We start from the raw sequence: 25,450 nt of genomic DNA, 5'->3' as shown, positions 1-25,450 counted from the left end.
TTCAGACTCCACACACAACTTCCCATCCCTGTCCTTGACTGGTCCTACTCTTTCCCTAGTCATTCGCTTATTCCTGATATACCTATAGAAAGCTTTTGGGTTTTCCTTGATCCTTCCTGCCAAATACTTCTCATGTCCCCTCCTTGCTCGTCTTAGCTCTCTCTTTAGATCCTTCCTCGCTACCTTGTAACTATCCATCGCCCCAACTGAAACATCACACCTCATCTTCACATAGGCCTCCTTCTTCCTCTTAACAAGAGATTCCACTTCTTTGGTAAACCACGGTTCCCTCGCTCGGCACCTTGCTCCCTGCCTGACCGGTACATACTTATCAAGAACACGCAGTAGCTGATCCTTGAACAAGCTCCGCTTATCCAGTGTGTCCATCACTTGCAGCCTACTTCTCCACCTTATCCCCCCCAAGTCACATCTAATGGCATCATAATTCCCTTCCCCCAGCTATAACTCTTGCCCTGCGGTGTATACTTATCCCTTTCCATCCTTAACGTAAACGTCACCGAATTGTGGTCACTGTCCCCAAAGTGCTCACCTACCTCCAAATCCAACACCTGGCCTGGTTCATTACCCAAAACCAAATCCAATGTGGCCTCGCCTCTTGTTGGCCTGTCAACAAACTGTGTCAGGAAACCCTCCTGCACACACTGTACAAAAAACGACCCATCTAATGTACTCGAACTATATCTTTTCCAGTCACTATTTGGAAAGTTAAAGTCTCCCATAACAACTACCCTGTTACTTTCGCTCTTATCCAGGATCATCCTCGCCATCCTTTCCTCTACATCCCTAGAACTATTTGGAGGTCTATAGAAGACTCCCAACAGTGTGACCTCTCCTTTCATGTTTCTAACCTCAGCCCATACTACCTCGGAAGATGAGTCCCCATCTAGCATCCTCTCCGCCACCGTAATACTGCTCTTGACTAGCAGCGCCACACCTCCCCCTCTTTTGCCTCCTTCTCTGAGCTTACTAAAACACCTAAACCCCGGAACCTGCAACATCCATTCCTGTCCCTGCTCTATCCATGTCTCCGAAATGGCCACAACATCGAAGTCCCAGGTACCAACCCATGCTGCCAGTTCCCCTACCTTATTTTGTATACTCCTGGCATTGAAGTAGACACACTTCAAACCACCTACCTGAACACTGGCCCCCTCCTGCGACGTCAAATCTGAGCTCCTGACCTCTGTACTCTCATTCTCCCTTACCCTAAAACTACAATCCAGGTTCCCATGCCCCTGCTGCATTAGTTTAAACCCCCCCAAAGAGCACTAACAAATCTCCCCCCCAGGATATTTGTGCCCCGCAGGTTCGGATGTAGACCATCCTGTCTGTAGAGGTCCCACCTTCCCCAGAAAGAGCCCCAGTTATCCAGAAATCTGAATCCCTCCCGCCTGCACCATCCCTGTAGCCACGTGTTTAATTGCTCTCTCTCCCTATTCCTCATCTCACTATCACGTGGCACGGGCAACAACCCAGAACAACTCTGTTTGTTCTAGTTCTGAGCTTCCATCCTAGCTCCCTGAAAGCCTGCCTGACATCCTTATCCCCTTTCCTACCTATGTCGTTAGTGCCAATGTGGACCACGACTTGGGGCTGCTCCCCCTCCCCCTTAAGGACCCGGAAAACACGATCCGAGACATCACGTACCCTTGCACCTGGGAGGCAACATACCAAACGTGAGTCTCTCACGCTCCCACAAAATCTCCTATCTGTGCCCCTGACTATAGAGTCCCCAAATACTAATGCTCTGCTCCTCTCCCCCCTTCCCTTCTGAGCAACAGGGACAGACTCTGTGCCAGAGGCCCGTACCCCATGGCTTATCCCTGGTAAGTCATCCCCCCCACAAGTATCCAAAGCGGTATACTTGTTTCTCAGGGGAACGACCGCAGGGGATCCCTGCACTGACTGTTTTTTCCCCGTCCCTCTTACAGTTACCCACCTATCTCCAATCTTTGGTGTAACTAATTCTCTGAAGCTGCTATCTATGACCCCCTCTGCCTCCCGAATGATCCGAAGTTCTTCCAACTCCAGCTCCAGTTCCCTAACTCGGTCTTGGAGGAGCTGGAGATGGCAGCACTTCCTGCAGGTAAAATCAGCAGGGACACTAACGGCATCCCTCACCTCAAACATCCTGCAGGAGGAACATTGCACTCCCTTCCCTTACATTCGTCTAACTTTCTACCAAGATCTGGCTAACAACTAAATTAAATTTTTTATATAAAAAAACAAAAAAATTATTAATAACAATAATAAAATATGGTACTTACCTCACACCAAAGGGTTTTATTATTAGGTTAGAGGAGGAGGGCGGGTGGGAGACACTACACGTGTAGTGTCTCGGGTTTCCTCTCCACCAGAATTTATTGGTGAGGGTCTTCCCAGACGTCCGCGGGTCGACTTCCTGTTCCCACCTTAAACACTAGAATTTAAATAAAAAACATTTAAAAAAATTTAAAGGAGAAACTTACCTCCCAGAAATCACTTCCGCACTGCCCCCGCTGAAATGGACTAGCCTGCTCCACTCCTGCTGAAATCGACTTGGCCTGCAAGGTAAGTAAGTTGTTAATCTGTACTCGCCTCACCACAGACAGCGACCTTTTAAATGGTCCCCTCTGCCTCGCAGCCCCCGCGCTTTTTCAAAATTTGCTTCCTGAGGTCAATGACCAGCTCTTTAGTTTTGCTGGCATTGAGGGAGAGATTGTTGTCGCTACACCACTCCACTAGGTTCTCTATCTCCCTCCTGTATTCGGACTCATCGTTATTCGAGATCCGGCCCACTCTGGTCGTATCGTCAGCAAACTTGTAGATGGAGTTGGAACCAAGTTTTGCCACGCAGTCGTGTGTACAGGGAGTAGAGTAGGGGGCTAAGTACGCAGCCTTGCGGGGCGCCGATGTTGAGGACTATTGTGGAGGAGGTGTTGTTGTTCATTCTTACTGATTGTGGTCTGTTGGTCAGAAAATCGAGGATCCAGTTGCAGAGTGGGGAGCCAAGTCCTAGGTTTTGGAGCTTTGATATGAGCTTGGCTGGGATTATCATAGAATCATAGAATTTACAGTGCAGAAGGAGGCCATTCGGCCCATCGAGTCTGCACCGGCTCTTGGAAAGAGCACCCTACCCAAGGTCAACACCTCCACCCTATCCCCACAACCCAGTAACCCCACCCAACACTAAGGGCAATTTTGGACACTAAGGGCAATTTATCATGGCCAATCCACCTAACCCGCACAACTTTGGACTGTGGGAGGAAACCGGAGCACCCGGAGGAAACCCACGCACACACGGGGAGGATGTGCAGACTCCGCACAGACAGTGACCCAAGCCGGAATTGAACCTGGGACCCTGGAGCTGTGAAGCAATTGTGCTATCCACAATGCTACCGTGCTGCCCCGCATTATGGTGTTGAAGGCGGAGCTGTAGTCAATAAATAGGAGTCTAATGTAGGAGTCCTTGTTTTCGAGATGCTCTAGGGATGAGTGTAGGGCCAGGGAAATGGTGTCTGATGTGGACCGGTTGCAGCAGTATGCGAATTGCAGTGGATCAAGGCGTTCTGGGAGTATGGAGGTGATGCTCTTCATGATCAACCTCTCGAAGCACTTCATTACGACTGAAGTCAAGGCCACTGGTCGGTAGTCATTGAGGCAGGTTGCCTGGTTCTTCTTTGGTACCGGTATGATGGTGGTCTTCTTGAAGCAGGTGGGGACCTCGGAGTGGAGTAGGGACAGGTTAAATATGTCTGTGAATACCTCTGCCAGCTGGTCCGCGCAGGCTCCGAGTGCACGACCAGGGATCCCGTCTGGGCCCGTCGCCTTCCGAGGGTTCACTTTCAGGAAGGCCAATCTGACTTCGGAAGCTGTGATGGTGGGTATGGGTGAATTATGGGCTGCTGGGGCACTCGCCAGCGGATTGTTGGTTACCTGCTCGAACCGAGCATGGAATGCATTGAGTTCATCGGGAAGGGGTGCGCTGCTGCCAGAGATACTGTTCGGCTTTGCTTTGTAGCCCGTTATGTTGTTTAGTCCTTGCCACAACCGCCGAGAGTCTGTCGGTGACTCTAGCTTGGTTTGATATTCTCTCTTGGCATTCTGGATGGCTTTGCGGAGGTCGTACCTGGATTTCTTGTATAGGTCAGGGTCGTCTGCCTTGAACGCCTCAGATCTGTCCTTCAGTCGGGAGTCAATCTCGCGATTGAGCCATGGTTTCCGGTTGGGGAACGCATGTACTGCTTTCTTTGGCACGCAGTCGTCCACACATTTGCTGATGAAGTCTGTGACGGTGGTGGCATACTCATTTAAGTTGGTCGCTGAGTTCTTAAATATGGACCCGTCCGCTGTCTCTAAGCAGTCACGTAAGAGTTCTTCTGTCTCCTCGGACCAGCACTGCACAACCTTCTTAGCTGGATTCTCCCGTTTGAGTTTCTGCTTGTATGCCGGGAGAAGGAGCACCGTCTTATGGTCTGATTTCCCAAAGTGCGGTCGGGGGATGGAACGGTAGGCGCTCTCGATTTTTGAGTAGCAGTGGTCAAGAGTGTTGTCGCCCCTGGTTGGGCAGGAGATGTGCTGGTGGAATTTTGGCAGTACACTCTTGAGGTTGTCCTTGTTGAAGTCTCCGGCCACGATGAACAAGGCCTCCAGGTGTTCTGTTTCGTAGTTGTTTATAACTGTGTATGGTTCGTCCAGCGCCTTCCTCACTACTGCCTGGGGTGGGATGTAGACCGCTGTGATAATGGCTGAAGTGAACTCACGTGGAAGATAATATGGGCGGCACTTCACGGTCAGGGGAGCAGTAGGTCGCCAGAGTCGCCACATCCAAGCACCAGGAGGAGTTGATGAGGAGGCAAACCCCTCCACCCTTCGCTTTGCCTGATGATGCCGTGCGGTCCGCCCGGTGAATTGAGAAGCCTTCAGGTTGTATGGCACAGTCTGGTGAGGCAGGGGTCTTACTTCCCTCTGAGAGGTAAGTCTGGCGTTAAGTTCATCCAGCTTGTTTTCGATCGCTTGGACGTTTGCCAGGAGTATGCTGGGGAGAGGGGTCTTGAAACCGCATTGCTTCAGTCTAACCTGCAGACCGCCGCTTATTGTGCCGTTCACATATCCAGAGCCTGTGACCAGAGGGAAATCAGGCCTTCCCTTATAACCTCGATACAATCAAAATAACATCAGATGAAAAGAAATTGATTTGTGTATCATTCTCCCCTGATCCTTATTTTGTGTAACTGTGGTAAAGATCCACGCTGGCATTATATGGGGTCTGGAATTGCAGGGAAAGTGATACCGAATTCTGCTGTCAGCCACCTAATTCCGATATTGGAGATACAAAACGGTGTCAATGAGCATCTCCAAATTAAGTTTTAATTTGCTGTTGTGCTCTATTCTTTTGCGAAAGAAAGAATGATGAGGCTGTGGTGGGAGGGAGGTAGCAAACCCATCATGAAATTGCATGAGAAGGTTTCATGACCGTGACAAGATTTGTGTCATTGTCATTGAAGGTGAACTGCAAGGTGGGTGTTGAAAGGTTTTTGTACTTTTCAGATATTACCACCTTTTCTGGCAATACATCTTCCGAACTACATATCTCCTCATCTCTCACTATTAGAGATTGACTTGCTCCTGTATCCCTTCAGATTTTAATCTGCCTACCAACTCCACCTTGTACACATGAGTAAACCGTACTATCACAAATAAAATATTTCAACAGATCTGACACCTGCTCACCAACCAACCTCTGGATAGGCTGTACACTCTTTTGGACCATTTCAGCTGTAATCATGGTTTCTTTTGCCACTTTAATAAATCCCTCTGGCTTATCCTGTTTTAAAGAGTCTGTCATCCCAGTCCTCCTCTTAAGCCACCAACAATGCACCTTTGTGTGTCCAACTTTAATGCAATGAAAACATTTCGATTTTCTCATCTCTCCCACCCTAATAAGTCACCTTTTTAACCAGAGGCAAAATATCTTTAATGTCTCCAACAATACCTCCTTTGCCTTGACTACCAGTGGATTTCTCATTTTGCCAGTTTTGAACCTTCAGGCCGAAAATGATGTTGAAAATCAAACCTTGATTTAGGAACTAATTCAAAATCATCTGCCATCTCTGCCGCCTGTCGAGCTGTGCTGTCCCTTTGCTGTTCCACATGAGTTTTCACTACCACAAGAAGTGAGTCTTTAATTTCCTCCAGAATAATAATTTCCCTCAGAACTTCAAACATTTGGTCTATTTTTAATACTCTTATCTCCCCCACCCCCTCAAAATTATTTTGTTTTGTTCTTTCAAATTTTATATATGTCTGACCTGTTCTTTCCTTAGATTTCTAAACTTCTGTCTATAGGTTTCTGGCACTAGTTCATATGCACTTAAAGTGGCTTCTGTCGCATCATCATAATCCTCAGATAACTCCTCTCATAATGATGCAAACACTTCACTAACTCTACCTACCAATTTTGATTGAGCCAACAACATCCACATGGTTTTGGCCAATTTAATTGTTTTGAAAAGGCTTCCATGCCTTTCTCCTCAAACCATGGCAGTGCTTGAACATATTTAAAAGTATCCCCACTAGGATCTGGACTGGGAGGGGATTACTTCTCCCTCTAAATTATCTTCAACATCTTCCGTTAACTCCCAAACTTTTAAGTTGATGTACACTGTGCTTTTCCGTTTCCCTCTCCTTCAATTCCATTTTCTGAAGTTTAAATTCACTCTGCTTTTGTCTCTCTACCCTCTCTTTTTTCTTTTCTTTTTCCAGATCCTCTCTTTCCTTTTCCGTCCGCCATTGCCACTCTTTCTTTTTCCTTTACTTCCACCGTTGCTGCTCTCTCCTTATCTTTTTCCTTTTCTTCTAATTCCAATTTAAGCGCGCTCATTTCTTTTTCATATCGCATTATTCCATTTGTAACTGGATCATAGCAAATTCCAATGATTCAGACTGCGCCTCTTCCAAATTTAAATGTTGAACTATGGCTTTAATTATCTCTACCTTCCATACCCCTGCAGGTATAGTCAACTGCAGCTTGTCTGACAAATCCAAAAGCTTTGTTTAACCACCCTTTGTAAACCACCCAGAGAGAATTCTTCAACACCCAGGAAACTTTTAACCATTGAATGAGCTGTTTTACACGTCACTCGCTATTAAACTGACACCATCAACACCTGCAAGAAAGCAGCAACTCCCCACATTAGCTGTCTTTTAAATTCAATAATCCCAAACCAAACAAGGAATTATACTTTTTATTCCCAGCAAAAGAGCCCCAACTTTGAAGGATTCCTGATGAGAACCCCAATTATTTGTAATTTGTAAAACTGGGGGAAAGATGACTGCACCACAAGAGTGGCAGCACTGACCAATTGGTATTGTTAGTGTTAAAACAAACTTTAATTTAAACACCAAAATCAATCTCATTAGCAACAAAGTAATAGCTTATCGGCCTTTTGGCTAAGATCAGGGCTTTTCACAGTAACTTCATTGACGCCTACTTGTGACAATAAGCGATTATTATTATTATTATTATTATTATTATTATTATTATTATTATCATCATCAAGCGCCAGATCAAGCCCAAGATGAGATGCAATGCCTTTTCTTGGATCTTGGATCTATGTCTCTCTTGTGGAGGCTATGAATTGGCTTCAACATGAATTGTTTTGGGAGCAAGCACTGAGATGGATTAAGGGTTTGCCCTGTCTAGTCTGCACATTGGCTTTGTACCTTAAAGTAATAGCTGTACAATTAACAGTTAAAACGGTTCGACTAAAAAAGTAAATCTTTAACTTACTCCCTTCACCGAAACGATATATATTCCAATTAAGCAACCCAATATAGTTCAAATGCCACTTATAAATAAAGTTAACAATCTGGTTTACTTGCTTTTCTGTGTGGAGTTCTTGGAGAGAACCTTTCTGGAGCCAACTCAACATTTCTGTTCAACTTATGGCAAACTGACAGACCTGGCTCCTCCCCTTAATTACATCATCTCTACCCTAAGCATAAGTCATTCTACTGCCTCCTCCCACAAGATGTCCCATAACCTGATTAGCCAGGACCAAACCCTAATCCCTCATAAATGATCTACATCCCAGGGATCGTCCAAAACCCAAAACAATATTCCATTAGCCCACTATCTGTAAATGAGTAAATTATTCAAATTAGTAATTACCTTACTTTTACAACCCCTTTAATCACAGTTTTAGCAGACATATTGGTGCATGCATCTTAGGCCCATTTTCTTTTTATTTTCAATTAAGGGGCAATTTAGCGTGGCCAATTCACCTAACCTGCACATCTTTGGGTTGTGGGGGTGAAACCCACGCAGACACTGGGAGAATGCGCAAACCCCACACAGATAGTGACCGGGGGCCGGGATTGAACCCGGGTTCCCAGTGCTGTGAGGCAGCAGTGCTAACCACTGTGCCACCCCGCCTCCCGGTTTGATTGGATGTTAGATAACATTGTGGGGCTACTTCTCAATGAAAAAGTGTAAAACCGGAACCTTTGTATTCTCTCGTGTGGTGGTCTTCAGACCATGGCACGGGTGGTATTCATTCGATGTGCTGAAAAATGAAGCGAAATATATTCATCATCGTGGACTTGTGTCCATTTTGATATCCATCAGGAATTATTTTTATTGATCAGCAATTTGTTTCTTGTGTTCCTCCTCAAATTCGGGAAAGATCTTACTTGTTGGATGGGCATTTTAAACATGTTGCATGTGTTAAGCCGCGTTTATTATTTGAACTTTTCCTTCCAGATCCATTGAAAACCCATGGAAGTTGTGGCATCTGGGAGCTGGTGTGTCAGACAGAAGAAGAATGGAGGAAATTAACGGATGGCCTCCAGACACACACTTCTCTTAAAGAAAGGCAACTGCATGCGACTCTCACTGAAGACTTCCTCCCTGAAATTTGCAATATGATTGCTCACAAGGTTAGTCGACACAATTGAATGCTTCGTTGCAGTGACCCAGAATTCAGTTGTATACAAGTTGGATAAGGTACCATCCATAATTTACTTACTTTGTAACTTTTATTTCTTTTAATAGGAGAAACTGCACCTTAAAAGTGGTTTCCATTGGGAAATTAGAATAATTTATTCAAAGCATATGATGTTTTAGTTTATTCTATTGCCCTTGTTTGACAGATCGTAACCAAGCTTGGTGAATAGAAATGTAACTGTGGAGAGCATTTTTACTTTAAAAACACTCACCCCCAGAATGTTATTAACACTTTGTGCATTGCCCTCGCAGCCTGCTTCCTGTGGTGAAACACTGGTGCTTAAATTGACTATTAAGAGTGACCTCTTACTCTTTGGATGATTAGTTATACGCTGCTTTGTGACAATAGGTCAGCTCTCAAGATTGCACACAAGGCATTTAAACAAATGTAATATAAAGCAAACTTCCAGAAGAAAGCAATTACTGCTCTTTACATAAGCAAGAGATGCCTAGCAGCAGAACGAGTAAGCGTCCTATGACCCACTCTGCTGGCAGTTCAGATCTTGGTTCAACTCTGTTGGTCTTTATGCAATGAGTTTCATTCACTCTGTACAGGTCCTAAGGGCCTCCGGTTGGAGGCGCCCACTCAATGTAGCTCTATATTGCCTATCTAAGCCTTCAGCTTTCAAGCTTGCTACAGGTAGTCGTACAACGGTGATGCCATTAGAAGTTGTGGAAGAATCTAAAATCAGTTTTTTATCTCAACATGTTGAGAATATTTTTAGGCAGAAAGTGAGGATCGGAAAAGGGGAGTAAGAAGCAATAATGCAAAATTAATGTAACATTTCATTAAATCTAATTCTGTTCTTACCAAATATGGTAAAAAGCATATTTAGTGTGTAGTATACCTATTAACAAAAACTTTATTTGTTCTATATTACGTTCGGGAGTTAAGGCAGCACGGTGGCGCAGTGGGTTAGCCCTGCTGCCTCGCGGCGCCGAGATCCCAGGTTCGATCCCGGCTGTGGGTCACTGTCCATGTGGAGTTTGCACATTCTCCCTGTGTCTGCATGAGTCGCATCCCCACAACCCAACGATGTGCAGGGTAGGTGGATTAGCCACGCTAAATTACCCCTTAATTGGAAGAAATGAATTGGGTACTCTAAATTTTTTTTAAATTAAGTTCGAGAGTTGCTACACTATCCTATTAAAGGACTTTGTTTTGATCCTTGGATAATTTAGATCGCACTCTTGAGTGTTGAAAGTTGAAAGCAAGCTGTATCAAATTGTAATTTCATCGTTTGACTCATTCAAACTTTGACCGGGTGTAAATCACTATATTCCTCCTCAAAGTAGACAGTGGATTCACAGAATCACAGAATACTACAGTGCAGAAGAGGCCCTTCTGAAAGACACCTAACCTACCTACCTAATCCCATTTTACCAGCACTTAGACCTTGGCCTTGAATGATAAGACGTGCCAAATGCTCACCCAAGTACTTTTTAAAGGATGTGAGGTAACCTGCATCTACCACCCTCTCAGGCTTTGCATTCCAGACCGTCACCACCCTCTGGGTAAAAAAGTTTAACCTCAATTCCCCCCTAAACCTCCTGCCTCTCACCTTGAACTTGTGTGCCCGGGTAACTGACCCTTCAACTAAGGGGAATAGCTGCTCCCTATCCACCCTGTCCATGCCCCTCATTATGTTATACACTTCGATCAGGTCGCCCCTCAGTCTTCTCTGTTCCAACGAAAACAACCCAATCCTATCCAACTTTCTCATAGATACATAGATAGGAGCAGGAGGAGGCCTTTTGGCCCTTCAAGCCTGCTCCGCCATTTGTCACGATCCTGGCTGATCATCCAACTCAATACCCTATAGATACATAGACTTAACTTGAAATGTTCCACCCCAGGCAACACCCTGGTGAATCCCCTCTGCAACCCCTCTAGTGCAATCACCGTCCTATATTGTGGCGACCAGAATTGCACACACTACTCCAGCTGTGGCCTCACCATAGTTCTATACAACTCCAACATAAACTCCCTGCTTTGGTAACCTATGCCCTGATTGATAAAGGCAAGTGTCCCATATGCCTTTTTCACCACCCTATTAATCTGCCCTCTGCCTTCAGAGATCTATGGACAAACATGCCAAGGTCCCTTTGCTCCTCGTAACTTCCCAGTGTCAAGCCATTCACTGAATACTTCCGTATCAAATTTCTCCTTCCAAAGTGTGTCACCTCGCACTTTTCAGGGTTAAATTCCATCTGCCACTTTTCTGCCCATTTGGTCACCCCATCTATATTCTCCTGTAACCCAAAACACTCAACCTCATTGTTAACCACCCAGCCAATTTTTGTGACATCTGTAAACTTGCTGATCTTACCCCCACATAATCATCTGTCATATATATAAATGACAAACTATAGGGGGCCCAGCACAGATCCCTGTGGTACACCACTGGAAACTGGCTTCCAGTCACGAAAGCAGGCTTCTGTCATCACCCTCTGTCTCCTGCAGCTAATGCAATTTTGAATCCACCTTATCAAGCTACCCTGTATCCTATGTGCATTTGCCGCCTTGTTTCATGTCCAAAGAACAAAAGCAAAATTTACCAACTTACACCCCAATTTGTTCTTTAAGATTATATTGCCGGACTTCCGGGTGCGGCGATGACCAGCTGAGTCGCACGTTTCGGCAGCTCCCGGTGGAACGGACTTTTGGGCTCTTAATAGGAGCCCCATCGGCAATTTTAACGGCAAATAACACTGTGCGGTAATCCAGAAGGGAATCACCCCTGGACACGGATGGAAAAAAGAGAGGAAAGTAGCCGGATTGCGGTGGATCCTCTAGAGCAGCGGCCAGGAAGGCAGGCACAAAGCAAGATGGCGTCGGAAGGAGGCAGTTTAATATGGGGCCCTGACCAACAAGAGTTCCTGCGGCGTTGCGTAGATGAACTCAAAAAGGAGATGAAGAAGGAGCTGTTAGCCCCGATATTACAAGCGATTGAGGGGCTAAAGGAGGAGCAAAAGACCCCAGGAACAGGAGCTTCGGGTCGTGAAGGCAAAGGCTGCTGAGAATGAGGACGACATACAGGGCCTGGTGGTGAAAACGGAGATCCACGAGGCACAACACAAAAGATGTGTGGAAAGGCTGGAGGTGCTGGAGAATAATGCGAGGAGGAAGAACCTAAGGATTCTTGGTCTTCCCGAAGGTGCAGAAGGGGCGGACGTCGGGGCATATGTGAGCACGATGCTGCACTCGTTAATGGGATCGGAGGCCCCGACGGGTCCGCTGGAGGTGGAGGGAGCCTATCGGGTTATGGCGCGAAGATCGAGGGCTGGAGAAATTCCTTGAGCAATAGTGGTGAGATTTCTCCGATATAAGGACAGAGAGATGGTCCTCAGATGGGCAAAGAAACTCGGAGCAGTAGGTGGGAGAATGCAGTGATCCGCGTATATCAAGATTGGAGTGCGGAGGTGGCGAGAAGGAGGGCAAGCTTTAATCGGGCCAAGGCGGTGTTGCATAAAAGGAAGGTCAAATTCGGAATGCTGCAACCGACAAGACTGTGGGTCACACATCTAGGGAAACACCACTACTTCGAAACGGCAGATGAGGCGTGGACATTTATTGTCGAGGAGAAGCTGGAGTGAGCGGGCCAGAAAAAGAACGTTTGGGACAAAAGTGGGGGGGTGAATTTGTGGGATGAAGGGGGAAGAGAGGACTTCCCAAGTTGTTAAACCTGCGACCCTGTAACTTCTCTCTCTTCCCCATGTCGTGGGGGAGGGGGTGAGGGAGGATGAGGAGCTGAGGGTGCCGGTCATTGGGGGCGGGGCCAAAAGGGAAGCGCGGGCTTTGTTCTCGCGCTATGGTAATCATGGCGGGAACAGGGAAGCAGGAAGGAGGGGGCCTCGCACAGTGTGAGCCGAGGTCACGGGGGGAAGCCGAGGTCAGCCAGAGTTTGCTGACTTCTGGGAGCAACGTGGGGGGTGCAATTACGCTAGCTTGGGATCTGGCGGGGGGGGGGGGTTAACTGGGTTGCTGCTGCTGGGGAGAAGGGGGAGCTGGTATGGAAGGGGGGGGTCGGGGCGGGGGGGCGCCGTCTGAGGGGGATACAGCTACGTGGGAACCGGGTGAGGAGCTGGATTGAAAAAGGAAATGGCTAGTCGTCGTGGGGTGGGGGGGGGGGGGGGGGGGGGGGGAAGAGCTCCCCAACCCGGTTGATCATGTGGAATGTGAGAGGGCTGAACGGGCCGATTAAGAGGGCACGGGTACTCGCACACCTAAAGAAACTTAAGGCAGATGTGGTTATGCTTCAGGAGACGGATCTGAAGCTGATAGACCAGGTTAGACTTCGCAAAGGATGGGTGGGGCAGGTGTTTCATTCGGGGCTAGATGCGAAAAACAGGGGGGTGGCCATACTAGTGGGGCAGCGGGTAATGTTTGAGGCAAAGACTATAGTGGCAGATAGTGGGGGCAGATACGTGATGGTGGGTGGCAAACTGCAAGGGGAGGCGGTGGTATTAGTGAACGTATATGCCCCGAACTGGGATGATGCCAATTTTATGAGGCGTATGTGAGGACGAATCCCGGACCTAGAAGTGGGGAAGTTGGTAATGGGTGGAGACTTTAATACGGTGCTGGACCCAGGGCTGGACAGATCGAGGTCCAGGACCGGAAGGAGGCCAGCTGCAGCTAGGGTGCTTAAGGATTTTATGGAGCAGATGGGAGGAGTAGATCCCTGGAGATTTAGTAGACCTAGGAGTAAGGAGTTTTCGTTTTTCTCCTATGTACACAAAGTATTTTCACGAATAGATTTTTTTGTTTTGGGAAGGGCACTGATCCCAAAGGTGACGGGGATGGAGTACACGGCTATAGCCATCTCGGATCATGCTCCACACTGGGTGGACCTGGAGATAGGGGAAGAAAAACAACAGCTTCCACCCTGGAGAATGGACATGGGATTATTGGCAGATGAGGGGGTGTGTTTAAGGGTGAGGGTGTATTGAAAGGTACTTGGAACTTAATGATAATGGGGAGGTACAGGTGGGAGTGGTCTGGGAGGCACTGAAGGCAGTGGTTAGAGGGGTGCTGATATCTATTAGGGCACATAAAGGAAAGCAGGAGGGTCGGGAAAGGGAGCGGTTGTTGAAAGAACTTCTGAGGGTGGACAGACAATACGCGGAGGCACCGGAGGAGAGACTGTACAGGGAAAGGCAAAGGCTACATGTAGAATTTGACTTGTTGACTACGGGTAATGCAGAGGCACAATGGAGGAAGGCACAGGGTGTACAGTACGAATATGGGGAGAAGGCGAGTAGGTTGTTGGCCCACCAACTGAGGAAAAGGGGAGCAGCGAGGGAGATAGGGGGGGGTGAGAGATGAGGGAGAGATGGAGCGGAGAGAGTGAATGGAGTGTTCAAGGCATTTTATGAAAGATTATATGAAGCGCAGTCCCTGGACGGGAAGGAGAGAATGATGTGCTTTCTGGATCAGCTGGAATTTCCTAAGGTGGAGGAGCAGGAGAGAGTGGGGATGGGAGCACAGATTGAGACGGAGAAAGTAGTGAAAGGGATTGGGAGCATGCAGGCGGGGAAGGCCCCGGGACCAGACGGATTCCCAGTTGAATTCTATAAGAAATATTTGGACTTGCTGGCCCCGCTACTGATGAGAACCTTTAATGAGGCGAGGGAAAGGGGGCAGCTGCCCCCGACTATGTCAGAGGCAACGATATTGCTCCTCCTAAAGAAGGAAAAAGACCCGCTGCACTGCGGGTCATACAGGCCCATTTCCCTCCTGAATGTGGATGCTAAGATTCTGGCCAAGGTAATGGCAATGAGGATAGAGGATTGTGTCCCGGGGGTGGTCCATGAGGACCAAACTGGGTTTGTGAAGGGGAGACCGCTAAATACAAATATACGGAGGCTGCTAGGGGTAATGATGATGCCCCCACCAGAGGGGGGAGCGGAGATAGTGGTGGCGATGGATGCCGAGAAAGCATTTGATAAGAGTGCAGTGGGATTATTTGTGGGAGGCGTTGAGGAGATTTGGCTTTGGGGACGGGTATATCAGGTGGGTACAGTTGCTGTATAGGGCCCCGATGGCGAGCGTGGTCACGAATGGACGGGGGTCTGACTATTTTCGGCTCCATAGACGGACGAGGCAGGGATGTCCTCTGTCCCCATTATTGTTTGCATTGGCGATTGAACCCCTGGCCATAGCACTGAGGGGTTCCAGGAAGTGGAGGGGAGTACTTAGGGGGGGGGAAAAGAACACCGGGTATCTCTGTATGCGGATGATTTGTTGCTATATGTGGCGGACCCTGCGGAGGGGATGCCAGAGATAATGCGGGTACTTGGGGAGTTTGGGGATTTTTCAGGGTGTAAACTGAACATGGGGAAAAGTGAGTTATTTGTGGTGCATCCGGGGGAGCAGAGCAGAGAGATAGAGGATTTACCGTTGAGGAAGGTAACAAGGGACTTCCGGTACCTGGGGATCCAGATAGCCAAGAATTGGGGTACATTACATAGGCTCAATTTAACACGGTTGGTGGAACAGATGGAGGAGGATTTCAAGAGATGGGACATGGTGTCCCTGTCATTGGCAGGTAGGGTGCAGGCGGTTAAAATGGTGGTCCTCCCGAGATTCCTTTTTGTGTTCCAGTGCCTCCCGGTGGTGATCACGAAGGCTTTTTTCAAAAGAATTGAGAAGAGCATTATGAGTTTTGTGTGGGCTGGGAAGACCCCGAGAGTGAGGCGGGGATTCTTGCAGCGTAGTAGGGACAGGGGGGGGGGGTGGCTGGCACTACCGAGCCTCAGTGAGTACTACTGGGCCGCCAATGTTTCAATGGTGTGTAAGTGGATGGGAGAAGAGGAGGGAGCGGCGTGGAAGAGATTGGAGAGGGCGTCCTGCAGGGGGACTAGCCTACAAGCAATGGTGACGGCGCCGTTGCCGTTCTCACCAAAGAAATACACCACAAGCCCGGTGGTGGTGGCTACATTGAAAATTTGGGGGCGGTGGAGACGGCATAGGGGAGGGACGGGAGCTTCGGTGCGGTCCCCGATAAGAAACAATCATAGGTTCGTTCCGGGGAGAATGGATGGGGGATTTGGAGCATGGCAAAGAGCTGGGGTAGTACAACTAAGAGATCTATTTGTAGATGGGACGTTTGCGAGTCTGGGATCGCTGACGGAGAAATATGGGTTGCCCCAAGGGAATGCATTTCGGTATATGCAATTGAGGGCTTTTGCGAGGCAACAGGTGAGGGAATTCCCGCAGCTCCCGACGCAGGAAGTGCAGGATAGAGTGATCTCAGAGACATGGGTGGGGGACGGTAAGTTGGCGGACATATACAGGAAGATGAGGGACGAGGGGGAGATCATGGTAGATGAGCTGAAAGGGAAATGGGAAGAAGAACTGGGGGAGGAAATTGAGGAGGGGCTGTGGGCTGATGCCCTACGTAGGGTAAACACATCGTCCTCGTGTGCCAGGCTAAGCCTGATACAATTTAAGGTGCTACACAGGGCGCATATGACTGGAGCACAGCTTAGTAATTTTTTGGGGGTAGAGGATAGGTGTGCGAGATGCTCGAGGGGCCCAGCGAATCACACCCACATGTTTTGGTCATGCCCGGCACTACAGGGGTTCTGGGTGGGGGTGGCAAAGGTGCTTTCGAAGGTGGTGGGTGTCCGGGTCGAACCAAGCTGGGGGTTGGCTATATTTAGGGTTGCAGAAGAGCCGGGAGTGCAGGAGGCGAGAGAGGCTGACGTGTTGGCTTTTGCGTCCCTTGTAGCCCGGCGCAGGATATTGTTAATGTGGAAGGAAGCCAAACCCCCGGGTGTGGAGACCTGGATAAACGACATGGCAGGGTTTATAAAGTTAGAACGGATTAAGTTCGTGTTAAGGGGTTGGGCTCAGGGGTTCACCAGGCGGTGGCAACCGTTTGTCGACTACCTCACAGAAAGGTAGAGGGAATGGAAAAGAAGTAGACAACAGCAGCAACCCAGGGGGGAGGGGGGGGGGGAGGAATCGGACGGACTCTCAGGGATGTTATTGTATATATATAGGTATTTGGTATATGTAATTGTATATTGGATTGTTGGATTGTATTTATGGAGAGTATTTATTTTGGACAAGGCAGTTGCCATTTAGTTTTGTTTTTTTGTTTTTGTTTATATATTACTTATTTATTTGTTTAAAACTGGCCACGGTTATTTATATTGCTTTATTGTTGTGTAAAAGAAACACTACGTATTGTTATGTTTGGCCAAAAAACTTGAATAAAATATATATTTTTAAAAAAAGATTATATTGCCAACCAGGGTGTGAGTGGCTTTGAGAAACCAAATGAAAAAGTTGCAGTACAGGAAGCTGCCGTACGAGCAGAAAACTGATTTTAAGATTGAGCGCTGTTCAATATTAAAAGGTCAAGGCTTGGAGCTTAGATTGTTGCAAACATTCCAGTTTTGTGATTTCCCTTCCAGACTTAATTGTTCAATTTGATCATTATTTCAGAAATAAGTAAACCTTGTGACTCTACAACTTGTTTTTTTTTAAACTTGTACTGTAACCATTTACAAAATATCTTGAACAAAATAGTTCTTAGCTACAGTTGTCATTGACTAACAAATCAAGGTAAATAATGAAACTGTCGAGAGAATACAGAGAAAACGAGCAAGAACAATAGCTGAAGATTGCATTAACTTCATAACTTTAAAGTTGGTACAGATGTGAATTGCATTACCATTGAGAAGTTATTGCGTTATTCTGGGGTGGAGCATGGTGAGATTCCTGAGGAAAAATATGATTAGAGTTTTTTTTAATATTCTGGGAAAACTAGATTTGGTAGTTTTACAAAATATAGCCTCAGTGGATTACAATAGTGAAACCAGAGGAAGTGCCTGGAAAGTACACAGACTAGAGTCATATTGGATACCAGATAGTAGTTTTCTGTGTTGTGTAACCCATTTGGAACAGATTATTGATGGATGTATTATCCATGGACATAGAACCAAGAGGATTTGACAAGTTTCTGGAGGAAGGAGTCATTGGGGCACAGCAGGTTAGTTTGTTACATCAAAGGAAAGCACTTTTTATTGATGGGGATCAATCCCTAGAGCCTCAAGACATCACTGCAAGATTGTTCACAGCATTGTCCTCCAAGCCTAGATTCATTGTTCCATCATTGACCTCCTCTCCTTCATTAGAGTACCCAATTATTTTTTTTCCAATTGAGGAGCAATTTAACATGGCCAAACCACCTAACCTGCACATCTTTGGGTTGTGGGTGTGAGACACAGGGAGAATGTGCAAACTGCACACGAACATTGACTCAGGACTGTGATGGGTCCTCGGTGCCGTGAGGCAGCGGTGCTAACCACTGCACCGCCATGCCCCCCCCCCCCCCCCAACCTAGTGTTATTACCCCAGCTGAACTAGCTTCAACCTTTCCTAAGTGAGTGAATTCAAACCCCAATGTATGTAGCTATGAGACAGGTCAGAAACTTTCTAGAGTGAGTGCCTCCACCTGATTTCCAAAAGCCTTTTCACCTCCTACAAGACACAAGTCAAGAATGTAATGGAAGCTACTATGTAGCTGCAATAACAGCTGGGAACAAAGAACAAAGATTGTAGTATTCCACAGTTTATACTGTGCCAAAAGCTCCACAATTTCCTGTCGGCCTGATCGACATCTCATCCAATGACTTGAGCTTGCACCCCCTCCACCACTGGTGTACTGCTGCAGTGTTTACTATCTACTGAAAGTCAGCACGGCTTCTTTGACAGCATCTTTCAAATCCATTACCTTTGCCACCTGTAGGAATAAGGAAGCAGGTGCATGGGAACATTACCTTCAGAAGTCCCTCCTAAATACACACCGCACTGATTTTGTTCAAACTTTGGGAACTCCCGACCTAACAGCATTGTGGGATACTGTCGCGGTTGGAGAGGAAAGTGCATTGCCATTCACACAGGGAATCTAACCACTTCCCCTGATATTCAATAGCATTACCATTGCTGAAACCCCCAGTGCCAACATTCAGGGGGCTACCATTGACCAGAAGCTGAACTGGACCAGCCGTATAAATACAGTGATTAAAAGAGCAGCTCTGAATCGTGTGGCGAGCAACTCTCCTTCTAACTCCCAAAGCCTGTCCACCATCTACAAGGCACAAGTCAGACGTTTAATGGAATACTGTCTACTTCCTGGCTGAGTGCAGTTCCTACAACTCTCAAGAAGCTCAACACTATCCAGGACAAAGCAGCCCACTTGATTGCTCCTCCTCCCATAAACATTCAATCCATCCACCACTGATGCACAGTGACAGCAGTGTGCACCATCTCCAAGATGCACTGCAGGGGTCTTTGATTATGCTGCCCGCTTTCCCAAGGCAACAGGAGGTGTAGACAGAGTCATTGGATGGGAGGCAGGCTCACGTGATGGACTGGGCATGTGTTCACAACTCTCTGTAGTTTCTTGCGGTCTTGGGCCGGGCAGTTGCCATACCAGGCCAAATAGTAGGATGTTTTCTATGGTGCATCTGTAAAAATTGGTAAGAGTCAATGTAGACATGCCGAATTTCCTTAGTTTCCTGAGGAAGTATAGACGCTGTTGTGCTTTCTTGGTTATATAGAATCATAGAATTTACAGTGCAGAAGGAGGCCATTCAGCCCATCGACTCTGCACCGGCCCTTGGAAAGAGCACCCTAGCAAAGCCCACACCTCCACCCTATCCCTGTAACCCCACCCAACCTTTTTGGACACGAAGGAGCAACTTAGCATGGCCAATCCACCTAACCTGCACATCTTTGGACTGTGGGAGGAAACCGGAGCACCTGGAGGAAACCCACACACACACGGGGAGGATGTGCAGACTCCGCACAGATAGTGATACATGCCGGGAATCGAACCTGGGACCCTGGAGTTTTGAAGCAACAGTGCTAACCACTGTGCTGCCGTGCTGTCTGACCATTGTAGTATCAACCATCTCCACCTCCGCACCATTGATGCAGACAGGCGTGTAAAACACTTCACTTCCTGAAATCGATGACCGACCCCTTGGTTTTGCTGACGTTGAGGGAGAGATTGTTGTCGTTGCACCATGCCATGAGGTTCTCTATCTCCCTCCTGAACTCTGACTCATCATTGTTTGAGATCCGACCCATTATGATTGTCTCATCAGCAAACATGTAGATGGAGTTGGAGCCAAATTTTGCCACACAGTCATATGTGTACAGGGAGTATAGTGGGTGGTAAATATGCAGCCTTGAGGGGCCCCGGTATTGAGGAGGTGTTGTTTATCCTTACTGATTGTGGTCTGTGGGTCAGGAAGTTGAGGAGCCAGTTGCAGAGGGAGGAGCCAAGTCCTACGTTTTGGAGCTTTTATATGAGTTTGGCTGGGATTATGGTGTTGAAGGCGGAGCTGTACTCAATGAATAAGAGTCTATGTAGGAGTCCTTGATGTCGAGATGCTCCAGGGATGAGTGTAGGGCCAGGGAGATGGTGTCTGCTGGGGACAGGTTGTGGCAGTATGCAAATTGTTAACGTTAGCAGCCATAACTAGTTCTTTGCTTCACCCCGTGCCAAAACTTTAGTCCAGTAAAACCTCTTAAGTTATTACCACCTTGCCACTCGTTATGGCAGATAGAGATTAAGTCGCTGTCCTGCAGCACCTGTGTCATCAAAACCACTGCGGGCTCTTGCAAGATGTTGATTTGTTTCTGTGTGAATGCGTGGCTAATAGTTTATTTTGGAAGAGTGGGGTGATGGGGAGGAGGAGGTTAGTAACAACAGGAAAGTGGCTTCATATAATAACAAAATGGTGCGAAACAGCGACCCAGCGGGGCAAACGGAAATCAAAAGTTGTAATGATTAGCTTACAGTGACTGACAAGTATCAGAATATGGCCTGTGATCAATCTATCAGGTCTGTATCCTGAAGGGGGTTATAGTAGTGCCAAGCATGGTCATTAATGAGCTGTGTGTAATAGCTGTGTGTTAGACCTTTGACCTCTCCTACTTTCATTTCCAGGAGAAACAGCTGCAGAAGAAGCTGTCTGAAATGGCTCCCAGGAGAATATCTGACCGCCTGACCCTTAAACGCTTGCAGCAGGAAGAAGAGGTAAAGCAGGTCAAGTTCCAAAATATCAGTTTTAGAGATAAACTTGGTCATTTTGTTAACCCTCATAAACCTCTCTGGGTTTGAAATTCCTCTTCAGTAGCCGGCCTCAGCTACTAATGGAGTGTTCTTCACTGAATCGAGCACCCCAGCCGAAATCTATGATTGTGATGGTATTGGAAGCATTCTGGATTCCAGCACTCCTTTAAAGACCCAGATTGTTTTGTGTATGTTGCCCAGACATTCCAAAACCAGCAAAGTAATTTATTTACAAAGTAATACCTCTATTGTGCCAAATGGTAGAATATGGTTCAATATTGAGCTACCTACCTCTAAGGTAAAGAAGCCATATCTGAAAGCATTGGCACGCTTTAAGAGTCAAGATTTCCCCCCCCCCCCCCCCCCCCCCTCATTGTTATAAAAAAAATCAGATAATCACTTAACAAATGCCCAGAAATATTGCAGCTAAGCAATCCTTTACGAGAGTAGCTCAGTGATTGGACTCTTTCTGATTCCTTTTCCCTCTCCCTGCCTGTAGGCACGTATCAGGTTTTCATTTGCATTGTGTAACAACAGCCTGGCTGAGATTGGGAACTCGGGGAAAATGAGCAAAAGGACTGCCTCCTTTAAACTAAATGATTGCACCACCAGAGTTGCATAATTTTATCCAGTATTCCTGACGCTTATGTGAATTTACCAGAAATTTTAATGCAAACGTTGTTTTGACTTTAGTACTTTGAATGAGTCAGACTGTTATATTTCTGTGTTGCCGCAAAGAAAAAAGGTATGGAAGTGCCCACACTCTGGATTCTTGTAAAACATGATGACAGTTATGAACGTATGAGAGGTTCATACAATAAATCATAGAATCATAGAATTTACAGTGCAGAAGGAGGCCATTCAGCCCACTGAGTCTGCACCGGCTCCTGGAAAGAGCACCCTACCCAAGCCCACACCTCCACCCTATCCCCATAACCCAGTAACCCCACCCAACACGAAGGGCAATTTTGGACACTAAGGGCAATTTATCATGGCCAATCCACCTAACCTGCACATCTTTGGACTGTGGGAGGAAACCGGAGCACCCGGAGGAAACCCACGCACACACGGGGAGGATGTGCAGACTTCGCACAACCGGAATCGAACCTAGGACCCTGGAGCTGTGAAGCAATTGTCTAACCACCATGCTACCGTGCTGCCCCAAAGATGATGATCTGCTCAAACACTGCTGATGTCACTACACATTGCGTGACACAGAACCAGCAGGAACATATTCCCAGATACAGAACACCTTCCCCCTTTACTTCATTAGTGTGATGACAACAATTAACATTTAACACTTCCCCTGGTATGTTATTTCCAAACAGTCTCTGTGGGTGAGGAGATGACGTCAAATATAGAGAGAATAAACCAGGCAAGTCCAGTGGGCAGTGCAGACGGTATGATAAGGCACAGGGGATGATTGGTCGGCTGAACTGCAAATATTTCAATGCAAGGAGCTTGATGGGTAAGACTGATGAACTCTGTGTTGATCAGCACATGGAATTATCACATTGCAAGGAAGGGCAGGACTGGCAGCTGAACGTCCCAGGGTAAAGAAGTTTCAGGCGTGATAGAGGGGGGAGGTAAAAGAGGAGGAGGAATTGCATTATTGATTGGGGAGATCATCACGGCAGTACTTGGGAATGATAGGTTCCTCAAATGAAGCCATATGGGTAGAATCTAGTAACAAAAAGGGTCGATTGTGTTGCTGGGAGTGGACTATAGGCCCCCAAACAGTCAGAGAGATAGAAGGGCAGATATGAAAACAAATCTCTTGAGAATTGTAAGAAAAATTGGATAATAATAGTAGGCAAGATGTGAAAGGCTTGGAGGAGACGGAATTCTTAACATGCATCCAGGAGAGCTTTTTATGCCAAATACGATGCTGGATCTAGGTTTAGGGAATGAAGCCAGGCAAGTGGATGAAGTTTCAGTGGGGGAGCATTTTGGAAACAGTAACCATAACTGAGTAGAATTTAAGGTAATTACGAAAAGGGATAAAGCCCAGAAATTAAGTTTCTTAAGTGGGGGGAGGGCCAATTTAACTGGGAGCAGGTACATGTAGGAAAATCTACATCGGAGCAGTGGGATTCATTCAAAAAGTAAATAGAGAAAGCATAGGGCTAACACGTTCCCATGATAGTGAAGGGTGGGAGCAATAAGTCCAGAAAACCCTGGCTGGATGTCAAGGAATAACTAGGGTTGGATAAGGAAAAAAAAGGGAGGCTTATGGCTCAAATAGTGGACACCCTGGAGGAATATAGAAGGCGCAGAGGGTTACTTAAGAAATTAGTAGAGTGAAGAGGGGGCATTAAATAGCACTGGTGGGTAGAATAAAGGAAAAACCAAAGGTGTTTTATAAGTATATTGAGGGCAGAGGTTGACCAGGGTAAGAGTAGGGTGACAATTTGTGTGTGGAACCGGAAGATATAGGTGAGGTTTTAAATGAATACTTTCCATCTACGTTCACTATGGGGAAGGGTGATGTAGGTATAGAAATCAGGGAGGCGCATTGTGATTTACTTGAGTGACTTAACATTGAGAGGGAGGAGGTATTAAGCAGTTTTAATGGGCCTAAAAGTGGATAAATACCCAGGGCCAGATGCGATGTATCCCAGGTTGCTGTGGGAAGCAAGGGAGGAGATTGCAGCGGTTCTGACATTTCAAATCTTCTCTGGCCGCAGGAGAGGTGCCAGAGGACTGGAGGACAGCTAATTTGGTACCATTATTCAAGAAAGGAAGTAGGGACGAACCAGGAAATTACAGGCCAGTGAGTCTTAACTTCAGTGGTAGGAAAACTACTGAAAAAAACAGAATTAATCTCCACATGCAGAGGTGAGGATTAATCCAGGATAGTCCGTATGGCTTTGTCAAAGGGAGATCATGTCTTATGAATTTGGTTGAATTTTTTGAGCAGGTGATTAGATGTGTTGCAGACGGTAGTGCGTTTGATGTAGTCTGCATGGACTTTAGTAAGGCTTTTGACAAGGTCCCACATGGGAAGCTGATGAAGTTGAGCCCATAGGATCCAGGGCAATTTGGCAAACTCGGTCAAAAACTGGCCTAGTGGCAGGCGGCAGAGAGTTGTGGTTGAAAGTTGCTTTTGTTATTTAAAAAAAAAAAAATTTAGAGTACCCAATTCATTTTTTCCAATTAAGGGGCAATTTAGCGTGGCCAATCCACCTAGCCTGCACATCTTTGGGTTGTGGGGGCGAAACCCACGCTAACACGGGAAGAATGTGCAAACTCCACACTGACAGTGACCCAGAGCCAGGATCAAACCTGGAACCTCAGTGCCGTGAGGCCGGAGTGCTAACCCACTGCGCCACCATGCTGCCGGAAGGTTGCTTTTGTGACTGGGAGCCTGTGTCCAGTGGTGTTCCGCAGGGATCGGTGCTGGGTCTATTGTTGTTTGTAGTACACATGGGCTGGATGCGAATATATGATAAGTAAGTTTGCAGAAGTCTGCGTGGGTCTCACCCCCACAATCCAAAAAGATGTGCAGGGCAGGTGGATTGGCCACGCTAAATTGCCCTTTAATTGGAAAAAATGAATTGGGTACTCTAAATTTATATATAAGAAAAGAAAGCCTATGGGATTCTTGCCTTTATTAACCAAGGCGTTGAATAAAAGAGCAGGGAGGTTATGCGGGAGCTGTATAAAATGCTGTTTAGGCCCCAGCGAGCACTGTGTGCAGTTCTGGCCACCACATTACAGAAAGGATGTGATTGCACTGGAGAGGGTGCAGAGGAAGTTCTCCAGGATGTTGCCTGGGCTGGAGCGTTTGAACTGTCGAGGGAGACTGGGTAGGCTGGGGTTGTTTTCCCTCGAGCAGAGGGGGGGGAACCTGAGTGGGGTGTATAAAATTATGAGGGACTTCGAGTCGATAGGAAGGTACCTTTTCCCCCTTAGTTGAGGGGTCAATTACCAGGGAACATAGATTTACGGTAATGGGCAGGAGGTTTAAAGGAGATGTGAGGAAAAACATTTTCACCCAGAGAGGTTGGAATCTGGAACTCGCTGCCTGAAAGGGTGGTAGAGACAGGAACCGTGACAACATTTAAGAAGTATTTAGATGAGCACTTGAAATGCCATTGCATACAGGGCTACGGACCAAGTGCTTGAAAATGGCATTAGAATAGTTAGGTGCTTGATGGTTGGCATGGATGCGATGGGTCAAAGGGCTTCTTTCCCTGTTGCAAACTCTTATGACTGCGTTTGCAGCTTCCGCTGAATAGTTTTACTGAGGAGTCCACAAACCAGCCGGTGTCTATCCTCGAATGTTGTATCAAATTCACAATATCTAGTTGATCTTTTTAAAGGCGCTACCAACTGTAAG

At 46.9% G+C, this 25,450-nt stretch overlaps 1 protein-coding gene across 2 annotated transcripts in view; it reads left to right on the top strand.

Annotated features, from left to right (window-relative positions):
- The window catches only part of cecr2 (CECR2 histone acetyl-lysine reader), a 195,049-nt gene that overhangs the window by 129,266 nt on the left and 40,333 nt on the right, over nucleotides 1–25,450 (top strand). For both annotated transcript variants that reach the window (XM_072485357.1, XM_072485358.1), the window contains exons 7-8: nucleotides 8,765–8,940; nucleotides 20,983–21,072. In XM_072485357.1, coding sequence (XP_072341458.1) covers nucleotides 8,765–8,940; nucleotides 20,983–21,072 — 266 coding nt within the window. The remainder of the gene's footprint in view (nucleotides 1–8,764; nucleotides 8,941–20,982; nucleotides 21,073–25,450) is intronic.

The sequence above is a fragment of the Scyliorhinus torazame genome, chromosome 19 (assembly GCF_047496885.1).
Source record: "Scyliorhinus torazame isolate Kashiwa2021f chromosome 19, sScyTor2.1, whole genome shotgun sequence".
Classification (NCBI taxonomy): Eukaryota; Metazoa; Chordata; class Chondrichthyes; order Carcharhiniformes; family Scyliorhinidae; genus Scyliorhinus; species Scyliorhinus torazame.
Note: the sequence above shows the minus strand (reverse complement) of the source record. Positions and strands in the feature narration are given on the sequence as shown.